Source organism: Pipistrellus kuhlii, unplaced genomic scaffold (assembly GCF_014108245.1).
Source record: "Pipistrellus kuhlii isolate mPipKuh1 unplaced genomic scaffold, mPipKuh1.p scaffold_m20_p_6, whole genome shotgun sequence".
Lineage (NCBI taxonomy): Eukaryota > Metazoa > Chordata > Mammalia > Chiroptera > Vespertilionidae > Pipistrellus > Pipistrellus kuhlii.
This window is the reverse complement of record NW_023425562.1, coordinates 25,747,510-25,773,575: the sequence shown is the minus strand read 5'-3', so window position 1 is coordinate 25,773,575 and position 26,066 is coordinate 25,747,510. Positions and strand designations below refer to the sequence as shown.

Sequence of the window (26,066 nt, the reverse complement as noted above, 5' to 3'; positions counted from 1 at the left end):
TTTGTGACGTCACGGCCCCGGTGGCCAGGAGAATGGTTGCTGTGGCAACGTAAACCAAAGGCCGGCGCGCTCAGAGCCTTGGAACCGAGGCGCCGAAGCTTAGGATCCAGCCCCTGCGCGAGGCTGGTGGGTGCGCCCGGGCTGGATGGGGGGCACGCGGGGTCAGGGTGAGCTCCGGGCCAAGGCGCAGGACCCCTTCTGCAAGGCTCCCCGCCCCTCCTTCCTTGTTGCCAGACTTGCTTCATGGCTCACCCAGACACCCTTCTGTCCGAGGTCCCCGCCGGCCGCCGCCGGGCTGGGGAGGGGAGACCAGGTCCAGCTGACCCGGACCTCTCCGGGCTCCTGTCCGTGAGAGCCGGGCAGGGCTGTGGCTGGAAGGGCTCAGGCTTCGGAGCCAAGGGATTTTGGGCTGGGTGACTTAGGACACCTCTCCGGATCTCTACCTTGTTTCTTCCTTCGCAAAATGAAAAGACATTCAGTGTTAAGGGCGTGCCAGGCGCTTTGATATAAGCACCTGAGCTACAGACCAGAAAAGAACCCTTGTTCTTGTGGAGCTTAATTCTAAGGGCAATAAGCTGACTTTCTTTAAAGCGATAAACAGACAGTGGGTGACTGCAGAGAAGGAAATGAAGTGAGGTCCCCTGGGGATGCGGGTAAAGAACCCACTTTAGAAGCCTTCCTCTGAAGGGGTGACCTGTGAGCTCAGCTCGGAAGTGTGTGGGAGGACAGATTTGGCTGAGGAGGCAGCAAATGCAAAGACCTTGGGCAGAGCATGGCTGGTGTGTTCTAACGAGTTAGAGAGGGTAGGGGATGGGGTGCGGGCTGGGAAGAGAGGGAGCTGCGGGTGTTGGCCACATGGTGAGCCCTCAGTAAATGCCAGCTGTTATCAGCCACCCAGGCGGGCAGAGGGAGGCTGAGGGCCTGGAGACCATCTGGCTCAAACACTGTGTCATTCCCCAGGTTGGAACCTCCGTTAGCTGAGGTCCGGTTTTGCAGCAAGCCCTTGTTCCTCTTCAGGAACGTCCCATCCTGTCTACGATGGTCTCCAAGGACATGGCGAACACCAGTAAGTGCCCAGTGCCCAGCTGGCATGGGCTCTCTCCGGGCCCAATGGCAGCCTAGGGAGCCTGGGACAGGGAGGCCTGGAGTTAATCCAGGGTTCAGAAGATTCTAAGTCAGCCAGGAGGCAGAAATCACAGTTTGCCAGGTTCCTTAGAAACCCCGTGTACCAGAGTCCTAAGGTTGCCAGGACAAAGTGCCACCACAGACTGGTGACTTAAACAACAGAGATTGTCTCGTGGCCTCGCCCTTGGGGTATACCACTTATCTCCCAGGCCTTCCTTTTCCCTTCATCACCCCAGCGCCCCCTCCCCCACACCGGTCCAAGAGGACCAGCTCCCTGAGCTTTCCACCAAAGCACACCTCTACCCTCTCCCGCAGCCCCCACCCCTCTGCCCTCAGGCCAGCTGCCCTCCAGGCAGGCATAACCTGGAATCTCCAAGCTACAAAAGGTTCCCGAGTTGGGGTTGAAGGAAGAGTGGGGCCACGTAACTCCTTCCCTGTGGGTGTCAGTGGAAGAGAGAACAAGGAAATGGGAATCTCTGAGGGTACAGCCCTGATGGAAGAACCTGGTCAGCTCACAGCAAGAGCACGGGCCAGGCAGGAAGGAGACGCTTAGGGCCCGTGGCCTCCCTGGGTAACCCCGTGCTGCTCTTCGGGGACAAATGGAAGGGTATGCAAGGAAAGGCACCTTCTGTGTGCCAGGCGCGTGTGCTAGGAACTTCTGTGGCCATTTTCTTGCGCGATCCTTACAACCTCCCAGCAAAGTCAGCATGATTATCTGAGATGTGAAACTGAGGCTCAGAGAAGCTAAGTGGCTTGCCAAGTCCACTCAGCAGACAGGTGAGGATGCTGGGACTGCAGCCCTAAAGTGTGCAGAGCGGGCAAGGCCATGGCTGAACCTGAGAGGGGGCGGTGAAGGATGGAGAAAAGACAGACAAGAAGAAAGCTGGGGTAGGTAGGCTGCTCCTCTCTGATGAAGCGATAGCGCCATGGCCTGCAAGCCGAGTCTTTCTTTTATAGCCCCATTCCACAAGGCAAAGTAAGGGCGTGGTCAAGATGTTTACAATGTTCTCGGGGGTTTCAAATCTGCTCAGTCACATGCACCTGATCAAGCTTTGTTTACTTGCTGCACCTCCTGCAGCCCATATCACTCAGCCACGTGGGGCTACAGATTGGGACCATCAGGTCAAGCTTACAACCATAGCCTCTGGCTGTAATTGTGCTGGGACTTGCACGTGGCTTTGCCACGAGAGGACTGTGCCCTCTCATTAGTCCCAGGCTTGAACCTGTCCGAACGCTGTAGCCGCTCTCCACACTAAAGCATGTCTGGTCTCTCCCCAGCCTCAGGCTGCGTCACAGCTATCACAAAACATGTCATTTCCTGTGGCCCTCACTTTTGTGTCTCCCCAGAGAACAGCCTGGACTCCACAGATGAGAGCTCTCCTTCAGTCCCTGAAGACAAAAGAAAGAAGTCTAAGAAAAAAGACAAAGGTACCTCTGGAGCCGGGAGCTGAAGTCCCAGGTGGTGGGGGCGCTCTCCCTCAGCTGCAGGTGCCTTCAGACCTGAGCTTCCGTGTGGAGGGCAGAGGCCATGCTCCTGTTTCCGTGAGGAAAAGGGCTTCTGAGACCTGAAGTAGTAGAAGCATAAAGTGGGGTATGCTCCTGCAGGAATGGGAGTGTGGGAAGCAGTCCACAGCTCCACAAGGCTCCACCAATAGCAGGTCTACAAAGTCACCCAGGTGACGGTATCCTAAGTCTTTCTCTTCCACCGCCTTTATCTGGAGGGCTTTCCACCGCAAGGTTGTCACATGGTCACGAACTGGCTGCTGCAGATGGAGCCTTCACATCGCGTTCTGGACAGGGAGAAGGATGGAAGAGAAGGGCACAACGGCCCACCTGCCACATTAGCCCTCCCTGGGAGAAGATCCTTCCCAGAATCTCCACCCAACAATTTCTGACCACTTTTGTTTGGGGGAGAGGGGCGGGGGGAGTCCCAGAGCCATTAGGATCTGCAAGGGAGGCTGAGAGGGTAGCTCTTCAGCTAGGCACACGGCTGCATCTATTAGGAAGAAGAAGGGTAGGCAGCTAGCTGCATACGCCTCGTCCTCTGAGTCCCTGCTCTGTCACTCTGGCTTCCAGGACTCCCCCTGGTTTCTGTACTGCTCCCACCCACCCCCCAGGACTCCTGGCTTACAGGCCTGTCCTGTCTTCCTGCAGAGGTGTGCAGATGTGAGCATGTTCCCTGCACCTGTCCTTCACAGGCCAGCTTCCACCCCTCAGATCCCATTTCCTCTTTCTTTTAATAATTAAAATCCCACCCAAGCTGGTTTGGCTCAATGGAAAGAGCATCTGTCTGCAGACTGAAGGGTCCCAAGTTCGATTTCAGTCAAGGGCACATGCCCTGGTTTTGGGCTCAATCCCCAGTGGGTGGCGTGCAGGAGGCAGCCCATCAGTGATTCTCCTCATTGATGTTTCTATCTCTCTCTCCCTCTCCCTTCCTCTCTGAAATCAATAAAAATATATATTTTTTAAATGAGATCCCAACCTGCCCACAGGCAGAGACTAAAGCCCAGTGAACTCACATGCCTGTCACCAGTTTGGGCAGTGGGCGAGATTTTGCCACTTTTGCTTCATCTATCCCTTTGCTCCTTTCCTTTTCAGTCTTTGACAAAATATAGGGTGTCCCAAAAAATGCATATACACACTTTGAATGATTATAAAGGCAGTGTTTATTAAATACATGTCATTTTCAAAATTGAGCTATCAGCTGTTAAAGTGTATCTACATTTTCAGGAGGGGGTGGGGGGGATGGGATACCATGTATTTTAAAGTAAAATCCAGATGAGTCATTTCATCCCTATGTACCTCAATGTGCATTTTTTTTTTAAAAAAAGGAACATTTTCTTACAAGCCCACAATGAAGTTATCATCAGATTTACCCAATTATCTAAGGAATGTCTCCCTCCGGAAGATTTGTTTTCATCGAGATTCAAATGAAATCAGTATATCTTCGGTTGCTCTTAATCTAGCACAGCCACTCCCCTATGACCTTATGTTTTCTGTGCCTTGAGTTGTTGAAAAAATGGTGTTATTTATCCTGTAGAATGTCCTTGCGATGGCTCTGCTTCCTGGTGCTGTCGTTATAATGACAGGAACATCTCTATTCCCCAAATTTCTTTTAATTGGACACTAGACGTTTGAGAGGATGGATCCATGTCCCTCGTTGTTCACAGACTCCTTCCTGGGTGGGCTGTGTGCTTCCTACCCCCTTTCATAAGAAGCCCACACCCCCAGCTGCCTCCCTGGGGGCCATGCTACAATGGTAGGTTCAGATGTTAGCCACTTGACCCTCCATCACAGATCCCCCTCAGCCATGCACCCAATAGTTTCTTCTGCTTATGGGCGCTTGTCCCCTCACATAAGGGTGAGCATCCTGGGTTTTGGATTTGTTTTGTTTCTTCATTGAGATATAATTAATATACAGTGAAAGGAGCAAATCTTAAGTATACAGTTTGATAATTTTTTTTTTTAGTTTTATTGCTTTTTAGAGAGGAAGTGGGGAGAGAGAGATAGACATCAATGTGAGAGAGAAACATCGATTGGCTGTCTCCAGCATGGGCTGGGGATGGAACCCACAACCTGGGTATATGCTCTGACTGGGAATCGAACCCTCCACCTTTTGGTGTACAGGAAGACGTTCCAATCAACTGGGCCACAGCGGCTAGGGCCAGTTTGTAAAATCTGACAGATGTATACAACTTCTTACCCTCCACCCATTCACCATCTAGAACATTTTCATCTGCTCAGTTCTCTTTCCCCCAAAGGGGGCTCTCCTTCAGGGACTCTGCTATCAGGGAATCATTTTATTCGCTCTCGGGCCTCATGTATCTGGAACCCCTCAGCACTCTTTTGATCTGGCTTTCTTTACTGGACATCACGTCTGTGAGACACACACAGCAGGCGCCCCTTCTCTGTCACTATGCGTATTCTGCTGCGCGCATGTGCCAACCATGTGTTGTTCTCTCTAGAACTGATGAACATTTGGGTTGTTTCTGTGGGTTTTAGCTATTACAAATAATAGTAAGATGCATCTGCAGTCAAATGAGTACGGGATGTTTAGTATTTCTGTGGAGACTATCGGTGCGTTAATGTGAAGATGAGCCCGCCACCAAGAATGGCAATCATTTGAAGTACATCATCCCAGAAATGCAATTAGTTTAACGTTTATAAACCAGTCACACCCCATAAGAGAATGAGAGAGAGAATTATATGATCATTTCAGTAGCTGCAGTATAAGTATTTGATAAAATTAAAACCCATTTGGAACAAAAGTCTTAGCAACCTAGGGATAGAGAGGTCTGATAGCGGGGACTGGGGTGGACTGACGAGGGACCCCCAGAGATGTCTGCATCTGAATTCCCACGCCTGAGACTAGGTTCGCTTATATGGCAAAGGGACTTGGCTGATGTGATTAAGTGAAGGGTCTGGAGATGGGGAGATGACCTGGGACTATCCAGATACCCCATCTGCTCAGTGTCATCACAAGGGTCCTTCTAAGAGGAAAGCAGGAGGGGCAGGAGGAGAAGGTGTGACATGAGAAGCAGAGGTTGGGGTGCAGGCCCTGCTCCCTCCTCAGGAGCCAGGCTGCAAACTGACTGGAGGCCCTTCTGTCTCCCTCCCGGCCGTGGGCCAAGGAGCAGATAACCTTTGACCTTCCCATTCTGAGCGTAGCTCACTTTTTTCAACTCTGTGTTTTGACAGGACTTCAGTCTTGCAGGAAAGTTGAAAGAATAGTACAAAGGCCCGTGACTTTGGGCTTTTCCGACCCCTCCTCAGGAAGGACTGCAGATGAGGCGTCCCAGGCAGGAATGTCTGAGCGAAGTGCTGGGCTCCCTTCGGAGAGAGTGCCAGCCTCGCTCTCTCCTGCCAACGCTCACTTCGGGCGCTTGCGTGACGTGGAGCCTGCCAGGCTTCCCCTCTGTGCGGCACCTTTCCTCTTGGGAATAAGTGTCTTGTGCAGAGGTATTTTGAGACGATCATGACTTTGAACCGCTTTAACAATGCCCTGCTTTTGCTGATGGGGCTGCAAAATGAGATAGACCTCCATCCAGAGGGCAGGTCAGCACATTTCCGAAGCCTGAAAACTGCTTACAGCCTTTGGCTCTAGTCTCCCTTTGGAAAATGAGTTCCCAAGAACCGGCCAGAGGTGGACGTGATGTCCTCAGGATGTTGGGGTGCTAGGAATTGCTACACATCCCATGGCGAGTGCACCCTGATGGCACCCTGGCGTGTCACTGCAGTCCTCAATGTTTGCGTACAAGGTCCACACAGAATGAGTAACTTCACAGGGAACTGCCGATTGTAAAGTGTCCTTTTGAAAGGAATATGTGGAATTACTAAAATTGCATGCTGAAAAGTACTAGAAGAAAACACCCTCAAAAATGTTACCAGCAGCGAATTCAAAGCGGAGTTGGTTTTTATTTTTATCTCATTTTCTTTTCACTTTCAGGAATGTTTTGTTTTGTTTCCAATGAGCCCTGCTTCTTTTCTATCAAGGGCAGAAGGGAAAGCAGCCATATTTTTTTTTCTTTTTAATATATTTTATTGATTTTTTACAGAGAGGAAGAGAGAGGGATAGAGAGTTAGAAACATCGATGAGAGAATCATCGACCAGCTGCCTCTTACACCCCCCCCCATTGGGGATGTGCCCGCAACCAAGGTACATGCCCCTGACCGGAATCGAACCCGGGACCCTTCAGTCTGCAGGCCGATGCTCTATCCACTGAGCCAAACCTGTTTCTGCAGCAACCATATTTTTAAGTCCTTTGTTTAGGTCCTTTTGGCTTCTGTCCTCCCTGACACGCTCTGAGCTGATCTGTAGGAACCTCTCCCTAAGCCTTGAGGGTGGGGGTAGCAGAATTGGGTCCTTGGAAGTCCCCACCTCAGCCATTTTGCCCTTACCCACCCCCAAGCCCAGTCTTCCTTTGGTGATGAGGGGGTGGGGTGACTGGTGGAGACTCCTGCAAGGACAGCGCATATTCACCTAGAGTGCTCAATTCCCACTGACAGGCGCCTCAGCACTGGAGGCAGCAGGCTCTCGCTTCCCCCCTCTGCAGAGTAGGAGTTCCTGAGACGTTAAATGAGAGAGGACAGAGGGCCAGGGACATAGCAGATGCCTGAGGCAGGAGGAGCTGTGTTCACCGGGTCTCTCTCAGGGGCCAGGAACAGAAGCCCAACACCAACTAGGTTGAGTTAAGGGAGCTGGAAGGCCCAGGGGTGGATTCAGGCACAGCCGGGCCCAAGAGAACACGGGCCACTTGCTCATGCTTTCACGGAAGCTCCCTAGGCTGGGCTGGGAGGGTGCTGGGACCCCAGAGGCACAGACCTCAGCTCGGAAGAGCTAGCTCGTCTCTCCAATGAGGTATTTCCCTCCCCAGTGTCTGTGATTATTCCGGACCGTTCATCTAATCCTTTCCATATGTCTGGGAACGTGGATTTCTTCCTGCTCAGAGATCAGGAGCGGAATAAGTTTCACTCAGTGAGTATGCAGCTGCCCTGTCGCTTTCTCTCCTCACACAGCAGCAGCCGCCGGATTTCCGAAGAGCACTGTAACCAGGTCGCTCTCAGACGGGCCCACCACTTCCTACAAAATCAGCGGGAAACTCCCCCTGGCTCTCAGGGCTCTGACCTGTCCCGCTGTCACCCAGTTTCATCACCATTGTGCCCGGGCCTTTGTCAGGCTGGGCTCCTGGAGCTGCTGTGGCATCTCATGGAAGAAGCCACCCCCTTCTGAGGCTTTTCCTGTCCTTCAAGGCCCATCTCAGAAGTCAGGGACCCTCTCACCTCCCCCGGGGAAATCTCCCCTTCTCCCTCCCGACAGCTGCTCTGGCCTTGCACAGTCACCTGGTTGGAATTCTTAGAGGCCAGATATGCACACAGGCACGCACACATGTGCACATGCACATTGCATGCCCCTCAGCAGTGCCTGGGAGTCCCGGGGCCAGTCCTGACTCCCAGGCTGTGCCTTGTCTCCACCCCAGCATAGTCTCTATTGCCCCCCAATCCCAAAAGCTCATATGCCCAGACAGCTGTCCCCAACCCCACTCACATGCACCCTGCCACAGCACGGCCGGCCAACGCGAGCAAGCCTCGCCGCAGTGAGGCTCGGGGAGAGCACCAGGTGTGCATCTTCCCTGGGAAGTGGCCAGCACAGGCCATGTTTCCGGTCATACGCTCATGGCCAGTGTCTCGGGCTCCCTCCTGGGCTGGCCCTGTCCACCCCACTTCAGGGCTCAGAGTCTGAGATTGCGTAGGGCTGTGGCTCCCACTGCAACTCCAACCAGTACCGACACCCCAGACCTCTGGCTTAGAGACTCTGGGAAGGCCACCGTCCGTCAGTGTCCCCCCGACTCGTGCCATGCTGTGCACCCACTCATGCCCTAGAAGGAAGCTCATGAAAAGCCACACTGAGCAGCTCACCCTTCCCCGAGGCCTCCAGAGTAGGGAAATACTGCAAACACATGCCGAGACCTTCTCTGACCTTGACTTAGCTCACCAGTGCAGAATTCCCTTTTCTTCTGCCAGCGTGGCCCTGCTTCGGCGCTACCTCCGCCTTCCTCCAAGAGCCCCTGCAACCTCACACCCCTCCCCACACCCCAGGAGAGCTCCCCAACCTCACACTCCTCCCCCACCTGCCCCACAGAGCCCCCCAACCTCACACCCTCCCCCACCTGCCCCACAGAGCCCCCCAACCTCACACCCCTCCCCCACCTGCCCCACAGAGCCCCCCAACCTCACACCCCTCCCCCACCTGCCCCACAGAGCCCCCCAACCTCACACCCCTCCCCCACCTGCCCCACAGAGCCCCCCAACCTCACACCACTCCCCCACCTGCCCCACAGAGCCCCCCAACCTCACACTCCTCCCCCACCTGCCCCACAGAGCCCCCCAACCTCACACTCCTCCCCCACCTGCCCCACAGAGCCCCCCAACCTCACACTCCTCCCCACGCCCCACAGAGCCCCCCAACCTCAGCATGATCAAAAGCAGCTACCCAATATCTTCTACACACAGGTCTTCTGCCGCTGGGATTCTAGAGGGTGACCTTTTCCCGATTTTGTTGTTATTCAGGGCTCACACCAGGTCCTGCCACAGCTAGCTTTTCCCTATGCAGCGTTCTTTAGAGACTGAACTGGGTTTTGTACCTCCCAGGCCCAGCAGGAAATACAATAGAACCTACCCAGGAAAGGCCACATGAAGAGTTGACAGGAGCCTCTCCGGTCCCAGCCCAGCCCATGAGGGGTGTGGACATCCCCGGGGTCCGAACAGAAGAGCCAGGGCACCCCCGAAGCCAGAGATCTAAACGAGGCCTCTGCGAAGAAGGGACCCCAACCCCCCTCCCATCCTGGGTCCCCCCGGAGTGAAAGGCTGGGGCCACAGGGCAGCGCAGGTGGAGAAGAGGTGGGGAGACGCAGAACCCCGTGACAGCGTGGCCCCGACACTGGCTGACACGTTTGCAGACCAAACCTGGGTTTTCGAGTTTCTTTTGGAAACTCAGATCTAATTTCCCTGAACCTTGGGGTGTTGGACGTGGCAAATCACAATACAAGTTTAAGTGTGAATTTCAGATGAACCACGAGTCATCTTTTAGCGAGCGTGCCTCTTCTCTACTGATCTAGAGCGCACACCACCTGGCAGGCAGCCTGGGCACACCTGGCCGCCCTCCTGCCCCTGGCTCTCCAGAGGCCAGCCCTGCCCGCTCCCTCTGAAACGGGGCAGGCGTGGGCTCCCCCCCCCCCCCCAACACACACACACAGATCCAAGTCTTTCCTGCGCCTGGCACCTGGGCACCCCCTCCCTGCCTGCCTAAGTGCGCCCCACCTCAAGTCCATACGACTGTGGCACGGGGCAACACAGGAGGCAGCAACTGGGCCCGGGGAGTGGGGAAGGAGGTTGTGTGGAGGCTGGGCCTGGGAGACCCCCCCTGACCCGCCCGCCCCCAGGAGCGGCAGAAGAAGAAGGTGCTACGGTTGCACCAGAAGATGACCACCTCCTCCAAAGGGCTGGCCAAGCACACCAGCCTGCTGCGAGAGCTGCAGCTGCAGGACCGGGCGGACGACCAGGAGGCGCGTGCCCTGGCCGAGGCCCAGCAGACGAGCGCCTTCCAGGAGGACCACACCGCCTGGAAGCTGGCCATGACCAAAGGTACTGCTGCTCCCTCCCCGCCAGCAGGTCTGTGCCTCCCTGGGAGGGCAGTGCTGCAGAGGAGGGGCTGCGGTGCAGTGGGGGCGGAGGCCTCTCCTGTCCGACCCCTGCCTTCGGAGCCACAAAAATCTGTCCCCCACAAAGATCTGTCCCGGATGGAGTGCAAATCCAAAAGCCTCTGGGCCCCAGCGCCGCGTGCCCTCTGAGTGCTGACGAGGCACGATGAGCGCAGGCTGTATAAACGTGGGCCTTTAGCAGGGAGTCAGTGCGGAACTAGGTTGCCTGGGATCGGATCTCAATGCTGGCACCACCCTGGCCGAGTTCGCTAACTCCTTCCTACTGCAGCCTCCTCTCCTGGCTGATGTCGGGTAGCAACCTCATGGTTGGGCACTGCACATAGTGAGAAAGAACTGTGTGTGTGTGTGTGTGTGTGTGTGTGTGTGTGTGTGTGTGAGTGTGTGTGTGCGCACGCGCGTGCATGTGCGGCTGTTGTTTTTGTAACTCAGTAGGAAATCTTCAGTACTGAGAACGCATTAATATCCCCCCAACCCAGGTGATAAAGTGTAATATCACTAAGCTAGAAAGTAATAGTTGGGATCAGACCGTTCTGGAACCCCGGGACCCACGGGTGTCCTGGATGTGAATGGATATGAATACACTGTGCACATCAGGAGACCCCAGTCTCCACCCTGACTCCGTGGCTTGCTCTTTGGGGTACAAAGGTGCTTCAGCAATTGTGTGCCAAGCTCTGCGCGGGGGGAGCAGCACGGCATGTGCTTTCTTTCTGCCTTCGCCCTCTATTCCTAAGACCTAGGAGAGGCAGGTGGCACCTGGATGGGGAAGCCTGGACCAGGGTATTTGCACAAAAGACTTTGGCTTCCAGTGAGGAGCTGGGTCTCCTTGAGGGCAGGGACCTCCCCAGGGTGGACCAGGAGGCAGGGACCGAGTGGGCTCGCTGCCAGGCATCTAGACCTACAGCAGGACCTCTACAGCACACCAGCTTTCGGAAAGGAGAGGATTGAAGGGACAAGACGTGGTTCCACAGTCCTTCCCACAGTCCCTGGGCTCTCCAAAGCTGGGGAGGGCCTAGGTCTTCCTTTCCAGAAAGGCCAAGGAAAGAAGCCCCACAGCCTGTGGCTCACCATGCTGCCTCTCTGCTTGTCCTCTGGAAGGTCATCCAGGAGCCCCCCTCATGTCCTCCCACCTGGGGAACCCTGGCAGTGTAGACTTTTTAAAAATATATATGTTTTATTGATTTTTTTTTTCCAGAGAGAAAGGGAGAGGGATAGAGAGTCAGAAATATCAATGAGAGAGAAACATCAATCAGCTGCCTCCTGCACACACCCTACTGGGAATGTGCCCGCAGCTAAGGTACATGCCCTTGACTGAAATCGAACCCAGGACCTTTCAGTCCACAAGCTGACGCTCCATCCACTGAGCCAAACTGGTTTTGGCATGGCAGTATAGACTTAGCTGCTGCCCAAGTTGGGCCCTGCAGGCTTAGGGCACCCCCAGTTGAGATCATCCTGCCACATTTTCTCTGAGGTCCTGGCAACAGGCCTTCTGTTATGAAGTCCAGTTGGGTGAAACTGCCAGGGTAGTGGTCTCCAGAGTCTCATTCTGGGTGTGAGGAGCACGACAGGAAGAGAGGCTCTTCCCACCTGGACCTGCTGCAGGCATGGAGGTGTGACCTGTCAGCAGAGCCCCCCCGCCCCCATGATGGCGCTGCATTGCACCAGGAGCAGCTGACCAGCCCCTCTTTCTGTGCATCCATCCTCAGCCACACCCGAGTCTCTCTCCCACTGCCCACCCCCAGATGCCTCCCTCCTCTCCTTGCAGAAAAGAAAGAGGATTCTGACAGCATACAAAAGTACATCCAACAGAAGCGGCAAATGTTCCTCCTTCAGGTAGGCCCGTCTGCTCCCATGAGGGGGACCTGGGTGAGCTGTCCGGTGGGGAGTGTAATCCCTGCTCTGGTGGCCACCAGTATGCCCTGGATATGAAGCGGAGCGAGATCCAGCGGCTAGAGATGCTGGCAACTAAAGAGGAGGCGGAGCTGGAGAAGGCTGAGAAGTCCCTGGAGAAGGATTCGGCCCTGTTCGATGAGTTCCTCAGGGAGAATGACCGCAGCTCGGTGCAGGCCCTGAAAGAGTGAGCCTGTGGCCAGAGGGGCTGGTTGGCCATACCTCCAGGGTCCCCTGGGCCTGTGCAAACCACATGACCTAGCCTGCACCCAGCCTCAGCCCCCGCTTCCACCCTGGACCCCAAACCAGGCTCCTAGTAGCTCCCCCGCCTTCAGTCCAACCTGAGAGCAGTTTGGCTTCTTAACAGTCTGAGACTGGCTCCCTGCCCCACCTTACCCTCAGGGCAGAGAAGGAGACCAAAGTGAAGATAGAGAAGATCACTGAAATTCGAGATCTGACCACCCAGATCATGAATATCAAAAGGTAAGGTCAGTCGAAACCGGTTTGGCTCAGTGGATGGAGCATCAGCCTGCTGACTGAAAGGTCCCAGGCTTGATTCTGGTCAAGGGTCTGTACTATGGGCACATCCCCAGGAGGGGGGGTGCAAGAGGAAGCTGATCAATGTTTCTAGCTTTCTATCCTCTCTTCCTCTCTGTAAAAACTGAATTAAAAAAAAAAAAAAGGTAAGATCAGAGGCTGCCTGGTGGGCGTGGCTCAGTGGTTGAACCAGGAGGTCATGGTTCAATTCCCAGCCAGGGCTTGACCAATCAATGATGCTCTCTCATCATTGATGTTTCTATTTCTCTTTCACTCTCCCTTCCTCTCTGAAATCACTAAAGATAGATAGATAGATAGATAGATAGATAGATAGATAGATAGGTAGATGATAGATAGACAGACAGACAGACAGACTGGAGGCCTAGTGCATGAAATTTGTGCACAGGAGGGGGTTGTCCCTCAACCAGCCTGCACCCTCTCTAATCTGGGATCCCTTGGGGAATATCCGACTGCCAGTTTAGAGGAGAATCAATTCCTGCAGGATCAGGCCTAAAATGGCAATCGGACATCCTTCTCGCTCCTAGCCACTCGCCTGCCTTCTGGCCTGATCCCCCTAACTGCTCTCCCCTGCTGACCTGATCCCCCTAACTATCCCTGCCCTCTAGCCTGATGCCCCTAACTGCTCTCCCCTGCCAGCCTGATCCCCCTAAGTGCTCTCCTCTGCCAGTCTGATCACACTAACTGCTTTCCCCTACTGTCCTAATCACCCCTAACTGCCTCTGCCTTGGCCCCACCACCATGGCTTTGTCTGGGAGGACATCTGGTCTAATTAGCAATTACTCTTTTATTAGTATAGATAGAGTCCTGGTGCATGGGTGGGGGCTGGCTGGTCTGCCCTGAAGGAGGTCCTGGGTTAGGGTTTGGGTCTCCTTGGGAGATGGAGTTGGCCTAGGCAAGGGGCCTGGGTGTGTGTGGAGGGGGGGTTGCAGACCAGCCACACCCACATTGGGGTGGGGGTCTCTGCTCGGAGGCAGGGGGAGGCCTAGAGAGGGCCTGGGGGTGTTTGCAGGCCAGCCAGCCAAGTCCCCGGAAGGACATCTGGAAGGTCTTTGGTCTAATTAGCATATTACTCTTTTGTTTGTGTGTGTTTGTGTGTATGTGTATTGTTTTTGTTTGTTTGTTTGTTTAAATATAAGGTCAGAGGTAAACTTGGCCTGGGCTGGCCTGCCCACATTTCCCTTCATCACTTCTCCCCTGGCCAAAGGGTGCTTCCCCACAACACAAAGCTCATCGTTTTCACTGAGCTCGAAACAGCTCAGGGCTTCAAAACCCTACAGGCTGCTGCCCATCTTACAGATGAGGTGACTGAGGCCAGGAGAGATTCGCTGACTTTCCGGAGGCCACACCACCAGGACACGGGGCTCACATGGGTCTGAGGCTCCTGGGCTCCACCCTGGGAGGGGCAAGACAGTCCCTGAGGGCTGTCGCTCTGGGAGGTATAACCCACATTAGCTCCTGCAAGGTGGGTGTCCTCTCCCTGGCACAACAGTGCTCTGTGCCCACCCTTCTTGACCAGGGCACATTGGGGTCCTCCCTGGAGGGGCTTCCCAGTGGGCAGAGCCTGACCTCGCCTGTCCCCTCCCCTGGCTCAGCGAAATCTCCAGATTTGAAGACACTCTGCAACATTACAAGGTCTGCAAGGACTTCCTGTACAAGCTGTCACCCAAGGACTGGTTGGAAGAACAAGAGAAGAAGCAATTGGCTATCAGACAAGCCAGGGAAATCGCCAGGGCCAGGGAGATCGCTCAGTCGACACCAAGTGACAAAGGTAGCTGAAAAGAGAGTTCCCTGGGTCCTTCTAACCCTGTGCCCAGGCCGAGGGACTGGCTGCTTCCACACCCTGCAGAGCGCCAGCTGGGGCAGCAGCCTCCCCTCGGCCACCCGTGGCTCAGCACAAGCACCTGCTTGGGGAAATGGGGCTGGCTTTCTCCTATGCACCTGCCTTCTTCTGCCACTGAGGGGTCCGGGGGAACCCTGAGCCCCCAAGCAATGTTGCCTCAGGCCTGGTTCCAGGCGAAGCCATCAGGAACCTCTCCCTTGCTTTCTGTAGGATCAGGGACCAAGGGCAAGATGGGCTACAAAGGTACGTGGCTGCCCCAGGCTGGAGGGGCCCCGTCCTGGGTTGGGGCAAATAGGAATTCCTGGTCTGCTTCCTCCAGACGGGAAGAAGCCCTGGAGAGTGCTGCAGGTGATCCGGATGGGGCAGGCGCTGACCAGCCCCAGCCATCACCGTCACGACCATCAGGCTGGGCCGGACTCCAAAGGGTGAGTGGGCTGGGGGAGCTGCAAAAGTGGCTGGAGCCTGGTGGGTGGTGCTCCCCAATGGCTCCTGGCCAGGGGCACCCCGAATAGGCCCAGACTCTGAGGAGGGAGAGTAAGAGCAGGGTACATAATCTGACTGAACCTGGAAAATCAAGAGGTTTTCTAAAGAAAGGTTTGTATCTCCCTGATTCGGTGAATGTGCTATTGGTAAGCCTGGGGTGGCCCACTTGGGTGCTAATAGACTAGTCAAATGTGAACAGATGAGGGCAGCCAGATGGGCACAGGGAACAGGATGGCACATGCCCCCTGCTAGTCCTCTGTGGCCGGGGAGTGCTGGCCCAAGGGCCTGAGCTCCAGAGCTGTTCAAGAGAAGCCAGACATCTAGACTTCTTTCTAAATTACCCAGATTCCAGTGTGACAGTCGCTTTGAATTCTCTTAAGAAACACGGTGAGGTTCAAACAGAAACCCCACGTCGGTCCATGTACCAGTCCAAACCTGTCTCTCCACTCCTTTGCTGGCAAGGCTGGAGCTGTCCCCCCACCCACCCCACCTGGTTCATGTGCTTAGCTGCTGGGTCACCTAGTCTCTCCTCCCTCCTCCCCGAAATGCTCACAGAAATCACAGCTCTCGCTAAACTGAGAAATCTCAACGCCTCACTTCCTGTGCACCTCCCACCAGGCTGTCGGCCCGGAAGCCACAGGCAGCTGGTGGTGAGTTGTACTGTTTCCTGCAAGTCCTTTCAGCCATTTTTAAGCAGATAGTACGCTGAACCATATGAAGTTGCTGTGCAGGTCAAAGGGTACGGGCATGCCCTTATGATTCAACCTCCACGTAAGCAAAGGCGATTGGTTTTCTTATGCCCCGCCTTCCTTTCACAAGGAGCGAACCCTCACATCTCACCACTTCTCCGTTCACAGTATCGCCAGGGGGCCTCCGTAGCCAGGGTTCCAGCGACCTGGTGTCTGCGGAGCCCCTGGCCTCTGGATGCTGGCTGGGGTGACCTTCACAAGATGTAAATACGGAGCAGGCCACAAACTCTGCACCACAGGGCTGCCTGGCATTTGTCTTCCCAGTGCCAGGGCCACCGCCAGGTCTCACCTGTCCCACAAAGTCTGGACCACCTTGCACCAGAAGGATGAGGGCCTGGAGAGTCGTGTGGGAGCCAGAGCAGGGGGCTGGCAGGGCAAAGGAGAGGGAGTTTGATTGGCGCATGCAGTTGGGGGTGGGGGGGGCCTGGCGAATCCACAGCCTGCAGGCAGGCTGGCGGGCTGCAGACCAAAGGAAGCAGAGCTGTGAGTCCAAAGGCAGTAGGCTGGCAGAATCCCTTCTTTTTCAGAATACAGAAACTCAAGACAGAGCTAAAGCAAGCGTGAGGTGATAGCTCATGACTTCTGTGACATTTTCATGATGAAAAATGATGGCCATTCATATGTCCTCCTTTGTGAAAAGTGTTCAATTTTTGTACATTTTTCTTGGATCGCCAGCCTTGTTTTTTTGTTTTTTGGGGTTTTTTTTCCTGGTTTTCTAGTAGCACTTTATATAGCCTGGATGCCGGGCCTTTATGTAATAAGTGTAGTATAAGTATCTTCATCCAGTCTCTCTTAATAATCTTGCCAAAACCGGTTTGGCTCAGTGGATAGAGTGTCGGCCTGCGGACTGAAAGGTCCCGGGTTCAATTCCAGTCAAGGGCATGTACCTTGGTTGCAGGCACATCCCCAGTAGGGGGTGTGCAAGAGGCAGCTGATCAGTGTTTCTAGCTTTCTATCCCTCTCCCTTCCTCTCTGTAAAAACTCAATAAAATATATATTTTTAAAAATACTCTAAATCTTTTGAGTCCAGTTTACCAATATTTACTTTTATGGTTGGTGCATTTTGTGTCCTACTTAAGAAATCTTTGCCAATCCCAAAGTCACTAAAATAGTCTCCTATGCTTTCTTGTGGAAGCTTGGATGAGGGTGATTGTTGGGGAGATGAGGAGAATGGGCAACTCTCCCTCTCGGGGTCTGTCTCTTCCGCTCATCCCTTTATGTGCTCTGTCCTCTGTCCTTTCTTCTCTATCCCGGCCTGGCCACCCCTTCCATGGTTCTTTTCCCAGTTTCTTGGGCTGCAGGCACCTATGAGTGTCTCCCATTAGATGTTCTCTACACTCAACCTCCCAAATACCAAACTGATACTTCTCAGGCTGAAGGGGAGCCAAGCACTACCAATTTGCAAGCTCACGTTCATCTTTATGAATCACGGTTCATGCCTTATGGGAGCCGCAGGTGCCAAGGACCTGAGGTGGAGTCGGCACCTAGAGAGCCTGGAAGGGAGCTGGCAGGGCAGGAGCAGAGTAACCTTGGACAAGGGGGAGGTAAGGGTTGGGAGGGTAGCCCCACAGCTTGTGAGTGGAGGCCGAGTTTTATTCTAACTAGAGAGAGATTAATTGAATTTTGAGAGTTAATTGAATTTTGAAACGACCTCCCCTCTCCCCCCGTTGCTGTGTGACAGCTGGGGGACCAAGGGGAACCTGGTGCCACCACCTGGGTAACTTGTGTGATGGACAAGGGGACGAGGGAGGGACATAAGGGATATGGGGTTGGAGAGGAGATGCTGTGGAAATACCAGGAATCTACACCACTGAGACGGGGTACAATGGCCCAGGCTGGGCCCTGGTGCCCTAAACCCACATCTCTCCACAGGCCCAGCTCTCCTGACAAGGAAGACGACCCAGACAGTGATGGGGAGGTCAGTGGCCCCACTCTTGGCAGGGTCTGCGGGAGCCAGGTCCCCTTGCCTCTGCACTGCTGGGGGGCTCTCGCCTCTCCTCCCCTTTCTCCCCACAGCCCTGGTTGCAAGGTCTAGCCCTATACTTCATGGAGTCCCCTCGCTCCTGGAGGCCCCCTGCCTCCCCGCTACACACACACACACACACACACACACACACACACACACACGGCTCTGGTTGCAGGGGCTGGAGCTGTACTTCAAGGACCCCCAGCAACTCCTGGAAGTCTTTACAAACCTGGAGGAGCAGAACCTCTCACTGATCCAGAACACACAGGAGATGGAGGAGGCCTTGGAGGAGCTGAGCTTCACTCTGAAAAACACCCAGATCCGCATGTAAGTGTTGAGTGGGGCCACCCTAGCCAGTGAGGAGGCGGGCTCTATCATTCGTAGTCATCCTGGGACCTCCTCAGCCACTGGCAGCTGGCCTGTGGGCCCCGCCCCTGCCTGTCCTAGCCCTGGCCCTTCCCTGACTTCTGTTTTCTGGAAAGCTCCATTTGAAGTTGGTGCCTGGCTCTGGTGAGATGTGTCCTGTTGGGTAGGGAAGTTGAGGGTCATGGGGACCCAGGAGTGGCCTGGGAGTAGATCATATAGGTAGACTGGTCCATCCTCGCCATAGAGCAGTTCTGCAGCCAGAGCAGGGCATCTTAAGAACCTCTCACTCCAGGTGCATTCTGCTGATGCCGGCTCCGGGAGAGCTGGGCTGGGAAAGATCAGTTGGGGAACTAGGTGAGGTCTGTTGGGAACAAGGAATTCACTCCCAACCTATTAAAGATCTTTTATATGTGAGGATTTGCTTCTCCCTTACTGCTTTCCAGATGCTTTTGATTATCCTATGACAGTTTGATTATAATGTGTCTCAGTGTGGGAGTTCCTTGTGCTTCTTGAATGTTTATATTCATATCTTTCATCCAATTTGGAAAGTTTGCAGCCATTATTTCTTCAAATATTTTCTCTGCACCTTCCTCTCTCCTTTTTCTTCTGGGATATTCAAGTGTTGAAATTGGTCCTCTGATGTTCCACAGATTCCTTAGATTCTGTTTTCTTCTCTTTTTGTCTCTCTTTTCCTCCACCTTGATAATCCTCATTGTCCTATCTGAAAGGTTGCTGATTCTTTCTTCTCCCTGAGCAAATCTGCCTTGGAATCGCTAGTGAATTTTTCATTTCAGTTATTGTACTTTCAGCTCCACAAGTTTTTAGGGTATTTCTTTATTAATATTTCCACTTTGTTCACACATTGTTTTCTTGACTTCTCCACATCTTCCTTTAGTTCCTTGAACATCTTTTAAGATAGTTGTTTTAAAGTCTTTGTAGTATATCTACCATCATGTTTTCTTAGAAACAACTTCAGGGTTTTTTTTGTGTGTTTTGTTTTGGTTTTTAATCCAAGTGCATCATACTCTGTGTTTGTGTGTGTGTGTGCTTTGTGTGGTTTTTGTTGTTGAACACTTAACACTGGAATGTAATAATGTGGTAACTCTAGAAATCAGATCTCTTCCTACTCCATGGTTTTGTTTCTTGTTCTTACTGTTTTTATTTGAAGGTTGTAGGCAGTCTCTATGTTGAGCCTGAGGTGTAAAACTTGTGGTCTTTTTAGTTTTTTTCTGAGCCTTTCCCTAAACATGCAGTCACTTTATAGTTTCCCCAATATATATTTGTTTTTGAATGTCCTTGATCTTTAGCGTCTGCCTTTCAAAAGGGGGAAAAGCAATAAACAAAACATGAAGAGGGGAAGGGAAGAGCACCAGCTCTTTAAATCCCTTGGAAGTCACTTCAGCCAAGGGGGAGGAACTTAAAACAATGGAGGAGGTACAACAATACTGGCTGCCTGTGTGCGCCTCTGTGATTCGGAGCACCAATCGGTGATCAGAGCACAGATGCCCAATATTTGGTGGACAGGGTCCTTTTTGCCCACCATAGCTCCCACAGGCTATGCAAGCTACTTCAGAAACTCGCCTGCCACTTGGCTGGGAAGCTGCTATTCTTCTCAGAGTTGAAATGGACTGTAATTAACTGCAATTGCTTTCCAGGCTTACTCCAGAGTTCTAAAATGGTTTTATCAGACTGACTCTGCCAGTGCAATTGTCTAGGTGGGGAGACAGATTCCTAGTACTTCCTATGCTGCTGTCTTCCTCTATTTCAAAATAGTTTATTTTGATTTTGTTCTTTTTTGCTGCTATTTCTGCAGTAATATGGTAACTCTCTTTTGTTTGGTCTTTTGAATGACTGTTACCATGTTTCCCCGAAAATAGGACATCCTCAGAAAATAAGACCTAGCACATGAAAAGATAAGACATCCCCTGAAAATAAAACCTAGCACAACTTTGGGAGAAAAAAATTAATATAAGACACTGTCTTATTTTTGGGGAAACAGGGTATTTACATTTCATGGTGCTTGCTTGCATTTTTTTTTCTTTGCTACCAGTCTAATAAATTTTCTGGTTATATGTCCTCAGGTATTTATAAATGAATCACCTTTTTTGTGACCTTTAAAATAAACCCCTTATATCTTATTCCAGTGGTCGGCAAACTGCAGCTCTATTGACTAATGAGTTTGCTGACCACTGCCTTATCCAATTCAGGCCAATAGCTCTAAGAAAATTTCAAACTTAAAAACAGATATAAAAGTAGAGAGAATAGTATAATGAGTAACCCAATCCCATCACCATTGTCAACACTGATCAACTCATAGCCAATCTCCTTTTACCTAGACCCTCCCACTTCCCCAATCTTCCTTACTATTTTTAAGCAAATCCCAGACATGGTACCATTTCATCTATAAATATTAGTGTAGATATTTCTAAAAAGATAGGTCTCTTTATCATTACCTCAATACCATCATTATATCTTTAAAAAAAACACAGCTATTTTTAATATTTAATATCCATAATCCATATGTGATTGTATTTTTAAAATGTTAGTTTGAATTATATTCAATTTAAGATCACATTCCTCAATTGGTTGTCTTTAAATCTCTTTTCATTGCTATGACTGGAGTGGCTTAGTTGGTTGGGAATCATCCCATGTACCAAAAGGTTGCCAGTTCAATTTCTGGTCAAAGCATATGCCTGGGTTGTGGGCTTGATCCCTAGTGGGGGCCATGCAGGAAGCAGCCAATTGGTGACTCACTCTCACATCAATGTTTTCCTCTCCTTCTCCCTTCCTCTCTCTCTCTAAAAAGCAATTTTATATATATATATATATATATATATATATATATATATATATATATATATATATATCTTAGATTTAGTTTAAATAAATAAATAAATCCCTTTGATGGGTTCCCTCTCCATCTTACTGTCCTCTAGAGTCCAATACTTAAAAGAAACCAGGTAACTTTTCTGGCAGCAAAGTGTTCTCAGACTCTGTGTGCGCACTGAACTCTCCCAGGAATCTTGTAAAAGTCTCTGATTGGGCAGGTCCTCATCAAGGTGTGGACTCTGTATTTTTTACAAACTTGCTTGCCAGTCTGAGGATCAACAATGAACAGTATGTCCCATGTGCCTCTGCATTTTCTGTAAATCAGAGATGGGATCTAACTGAGAAACAAAGATTGAGATCCAACAATTTTATAGCACAGTGCTGCTTCACCTCTGTCCTCCTTTGTTATGTGGATGTGGTGGTGGTGTTTTGTTGTGTTTCTATTTCTTCAGGTGATTGAGATAACTTCCCCCTAGGGCAGTGTATCCCAAACTTCTCTCATGATGAGAATCACCTGGTGGAGTTGTTAAACTACAGATTCCTGAATCCCAACTAAGAAGTGCTAACTAGAATTTTTGGGAACATATAGGTAAAATTGTATACTTTTTATCTAAGCTTAGAGCACTAGTTAAGTATACAATTTTACCTATCTATATGTTCCCAAAAATTCTAGTTAGCACTTCTTAGTTGGGATTCAGGAATCTGTAGTTTAACAACTCCACCAGGTGATTCTCATCATGAGAGAAGTTTGGGAAACACTGAACTAGGGGAAGCATTGTGCCAGCTGTAGGACATGCAGAATATCACACTGACTAGTTAAGCATTGAAAGTGAAGGAAATATTAAAAACTAGGTTAAAGCCAAATGCAATCTTGTATTCTTTAAGACCCTATAAGCACCTGCTCCTGCAGTGGGCACTCTCAGTTGGAGGGAAGTAGGGGTCTGATACCAGGAGGTGCTCCCCATTGTCATCCCAGGTGACCTGACAGGTAGGGTGTATGTATGGGCTACATGTAACGTCTCTGGCCACCACCTCTGAGACACAGCCGAGTGATGAAAATATTCTAAAATTATATTATGGAAATGATTGTGCAACTTTGTAAATATACTAAAACCTCTGTTATTATTATTAGTTAGTTGTTAAAAAACTTTACCCTGCACCTCACAGTTCCTTTGACCATAGGCATGTAGATACTTTGCAGTCACGGTCCCTTAGCCCTCAGGACAACAGCAGGAGGGGTCAGGTTCAGTGAGGTGAAGTGCCCAGGCCACACTGGTGAGCAGGCCCTGCTGGTCCCCCATCCAGGGATAGGGAGGTCAACCAGCTGAAGCAGTGGATCACCACACTGATGATATCCATCAGCAAAGAGGAGGAGACAGCTGCTGAGCTGGAGCTCAAAGCCCGAGTCTTCCATTTCGGCGAGTACAAGGGCGCACAGGAGGTAGGTCCCCCGGACAACAGCCAGCAGGTGGTGGGTATGGAAGGCATGCAGGTGGCCACAGGCTGGCAGCGGGGGAGGAGAGGCCCTCTTCCAGGAACCTGCTGGGAGGAGGTCCAGTGCCTGGAGCTCTGACAGTGGGAAAAGTTAAGGCCTGAGATTCAGCCATGCTCTGGGGCTGCCAGGCCCACCACCACCTCCAGCTCTGTGGACCTGACCAAGGGGCACCTGCTGAAGAAGGCCCTTGGTCCCCAAATCCAAGGCACCCTGTGTGTTTCTGCTCCATGGCTATTCATCTGCCCAACACACCTCCCCCATTTTTTCTTTCATTGGACAAATATGACTGACTTTTTAAGCATGTATAATATACCCAGAGAGGCACATCCCCAGGCCAGAGTGTGAGAGGATTCTTAGGGCACAGAAGGCCTCAGCTTCCTAATTCATCCATATTCCTATTGAGCACCCATGGTGTGCCAGGCACTGGGATAAGTATATGGGATGTCATAATGAGCAGGCCAGTGTGTCTCCGCCTTTTGCTGGTCATCACTGGACACCAGCTGTGCCCTGTGCCTGGCTTAAGCCTTTTTGCCTTTTTGCCTGCTGTTCCTCATTTAGTCCACAGGCCCCCTCATGGATCTGTGGGGTTAACTGTTTTCTGAATGTCAGACACACCCAGAGAGGGGAGTTCAGCAGGCCAGGGCCACAGAGAGAGTAGGTCACAGGATATGGTCCCGTGGGCGCCGAGTTCAGCGCAGGGGCAGCAGAGGGAGGGCTCCCAGGAGGAAGGGGATGGGTCTTGGCGGACACACTGAGGCAGCTGGAGAGGAGCCAAGGCACAGGCATGAGCCCTAGTGGCGAGTGGAAGCCAAGATCTGGCTGACCACAAAAGAGCAAATGGGGAAGAGGGTGTCACAGCTCTGACCAAGGAAAGTCCAGGTGTCCAGTTGTTTTTCCCCATGCTCCTAAGTGTCACCTGGGCAGAGTAGAGCAGGGCCTTGGGAGATCCGCCATGCTGCAGTGAGGGCAGACCATGGAGAGGGAGTGGACATAAGTCCGAGCAACCCCACTAGTGGACTACCCGCCTCACAGGACAAGCTGCTGGAGAGCCTCAACCGCAAGGTGCTGGATGTGTACCGGCAATGTGTGGGTCCCCAGCAGGAGTCCAACCTGGGCACCGTGCAGATGCTGACCATCATCGAACACCAGCTGGATGAACTGCTCGAGAACCTGGAGCGTGTGCCCCCGATCAGGATCGAGCAGGCCGAGAAGGCCAAGGAAAAGGAGCGGCGCCAGAGGTGAGGGCCCAGGCCGCCCTCCACACCCCTGCTGTCTTGCCCTCCAAGAATTCCCAAACAAGGGGAAAGGACCCTGGTTCTCCAAGCTGGGAAAGCCAGCGGCCAGGGCTCAGGGGGGACCGGAGGGAACCCACACTCGGCCTCAGTAAGGGAAGCCCTGCTTGTGGAGAGGAGGATGTTGTGGAGTCAGGGAGCCAAAGTGAGGTGTGGCTAGCACAGCCTTGCCTCAAAAAACGGGCCATTTTCCTGGCTGGATGGGAGGAAAAGAGCCCAGACAGGGAGGGGCACAGACTTCGGCACAGGGCGTGTGGGTGGGTCCATCCTCCGAGAGGGAGGACCAGAACTCCCCAGACACTGGGTGGAGTGAGTTCCAGGGAACATGACTCCTCTGGCCTGCAGGCTGCCTGGTTTACTCACTCCTGAGCAAAGCCCCAAGGCAGCCATCAGCAAAAGGCCATCTGCCGCTCCCATAAGCTCTTTCTCTGTGTCCTTGGTACCTTGCTCAGGGTAGACTCGGGGCAATGGTTTGAACTCCAAGTACAAACAGAAAGAAGACAACACTACTAATCTCCTGAGGTCTGGGCTTTCAAGGGTGACGGTAGGGAAGCATAGGCACATGGGCCAGTGACTGGGGATGAGGACCTAAGCACCTGGGCTTCCTGGGGCTATGGGGGAGTCAGAGCTGGATGACCCGCAAGGAGCAGGGCAGAACCAAGGCCCTGCCTTGGAAGGAAAGGGCGGGGAGGAGTGAGAGCTTCCTCAGAAGAGGGCGGGCCACGGCCTGAGAGCTATGTAGGAAGGTGCTGGGGAGGGGATTTGACAGCCTCCCCTGGCCTCTCCAGTCCGTAGTGCATCTCTTGTTGCCCCTGCCACGTAGGCTCCGGGAAGAGAAAGCCAGGATACAGAAGCAGCTGCAAGAGGAGCGTCTCCAACGGGCCCAAGCCCGCGCCCAGGCCGAGATCAAGAAGAAGGTGGGCAGGGTGGGTCTTGTGAGCTGCTGCTGGGGAAAGGTCCCACGTCCAAGCACAGTGTGGCATGGAAAAGCAAAGGGTCTGCAGCTGAGTCTGGTTCACCGAATCCTTTGCAGATATTACTATAGGGGTCCTGGCCCTAAGAACAAGGCGAGGACAGAGCATGTCTCCCCTTCCTAGGCCTACTGCCCCTTAGGGCTACCCTCGCCTTCCTCCAGAAGCCCTCCCCTAAGACTGCCCGCTCCCCTGCACACATTCCTGATCAGTAGTCACCTGGTCACCCCTCCTAGCCCTGTGGAGAGCCCCGGAGTCCCACTACACAACCTGCCTCAGAACAAGCTCACCACCTATCGAGAGTCCCCTTGACTGATTGCTGGGCCCCACATCACCCCACAAGGACCGGGCAGGATCTCTAATGGAGGCCCGAGGCTGAACATAACCTCTGACAGACAGACAGACAGACAGGGCCGCTGGGCTTTCCCTGCAGTAGACCAGCACTCTCTCTACTCTGCGCCATGGGGAATGATGGTCACTGCAGGGTCTCCTGAAATCCCTAGAGATGGGTTTCCTGGGTGTAGCAGTATTTCCCATCTGTTTTCAGGTATGTCCTGCACTCGGCCCCCACACATCCAGGGGCTGCCCCAGAGCACAGGCTTTAGGCTGGACAGACACCCTTCTGAGTTGGCTCAGCAACTCCGGCCCTCCGCCTGTGGCTGACCAGAGTGACCACAGACTGGTCCCCAGCCTCCGGACAAATGTCTAGGCAGCACCTCTGGTGCACGGAGGCCACAGGCAGGGGGTTACTGAGTCCGCTTCCTCCACAGAGAGGCAGAAAGTTGGTGTCCCGCTCCGAGCCCCCGGCCCTGAAAACCAAGGATGAGCCTGAGCAGGAGCTGCTGGACAAGGAGAAGGAGGAGCAGCTGTTCTTCTTCACCTAGCCTTCCTGGTGCTGCCAAGGTTGACCGCACAGGGAGGACGGCAGCGGGAAGCAGACAGGGCTGTGTCAGGGCCAATGCAGCCCTCGCCGTGCGCCTCGTGGTCTCCTGCTGTATGTTTCTTCGCTCATGTGAAATAAACCCATGACTCTTTGGTGTCTAAGGGCTGTTTAAGGAGGTAGACCCTATCTCGAAATGCCAGCACTCCTCTTAATCACTAACCCCAAGCAAATGCTTGAGGGAAGAAGGCCATCTTGGCTCCCATCTAAAACAACTGCTTTAAGAGACAAGCCAAGTCCACGCTGGGGTGCAGTGCGGGGCCAGCCCCAACACAATGACAAGAAAAGCAAGCAGCAAGCTGGGCAGATGGGTCATTACTCCTGACTGGAGGAAAAAGCGATGTCAA

At 52.7% G+C, this 26,066-nt stretch overlaps 1 protein-coding gene and 1 long non-coding RNA gene across 2 annotated transcripts; one reads left to right on the top strand and one right to left on the bottom strand.

The window, feature by feature from the left end:
- The first annotated feature begins 647 nt into the window (after positions 1-647).
- Positions 648-25,848, top strand: CFAP100 (cilia and flagella associated protein 100). Its single transcript, XM_045574604.1, is given in 18 exon segments — positions 648-653; positions 1,018-1,066; positions 2,473-2,553; positions 7,500-7,600; positions 10,065-10,266; positions 12,106-12,216; positions 12,219-12,417; positions 12,633-12,713; positions 14,381-14,556; positions 14,839-14,871; positions 14,948-15,053; positions 16,125-16,206; positions 17,542-17,778; positions 18,002-18,153; positions 22,327-22,462; positions 23,549-23,754; positions 24,632-24,725; positions 25,550-25,848. Coding segments are annotated over 18 exon segments (2,166 nt in total). The 3' UTR covers positions 25,664-25,848.
- LOC123651562 lies at positions 2,557-6,633 on the bottom strand. The gene is made up of 2 exons (XR_006740356.1): positions 4,844-6,633; positions 2,557-2,690 (listed from the first exon to the last, which is right to left on the bottom strand). It is a non-coding gene; the product is annotated as an uncharacterized LOC123651562 (long non-coding RNA).
- Positions 25,849-26,066: the final 218 nt, after the last annotated feature.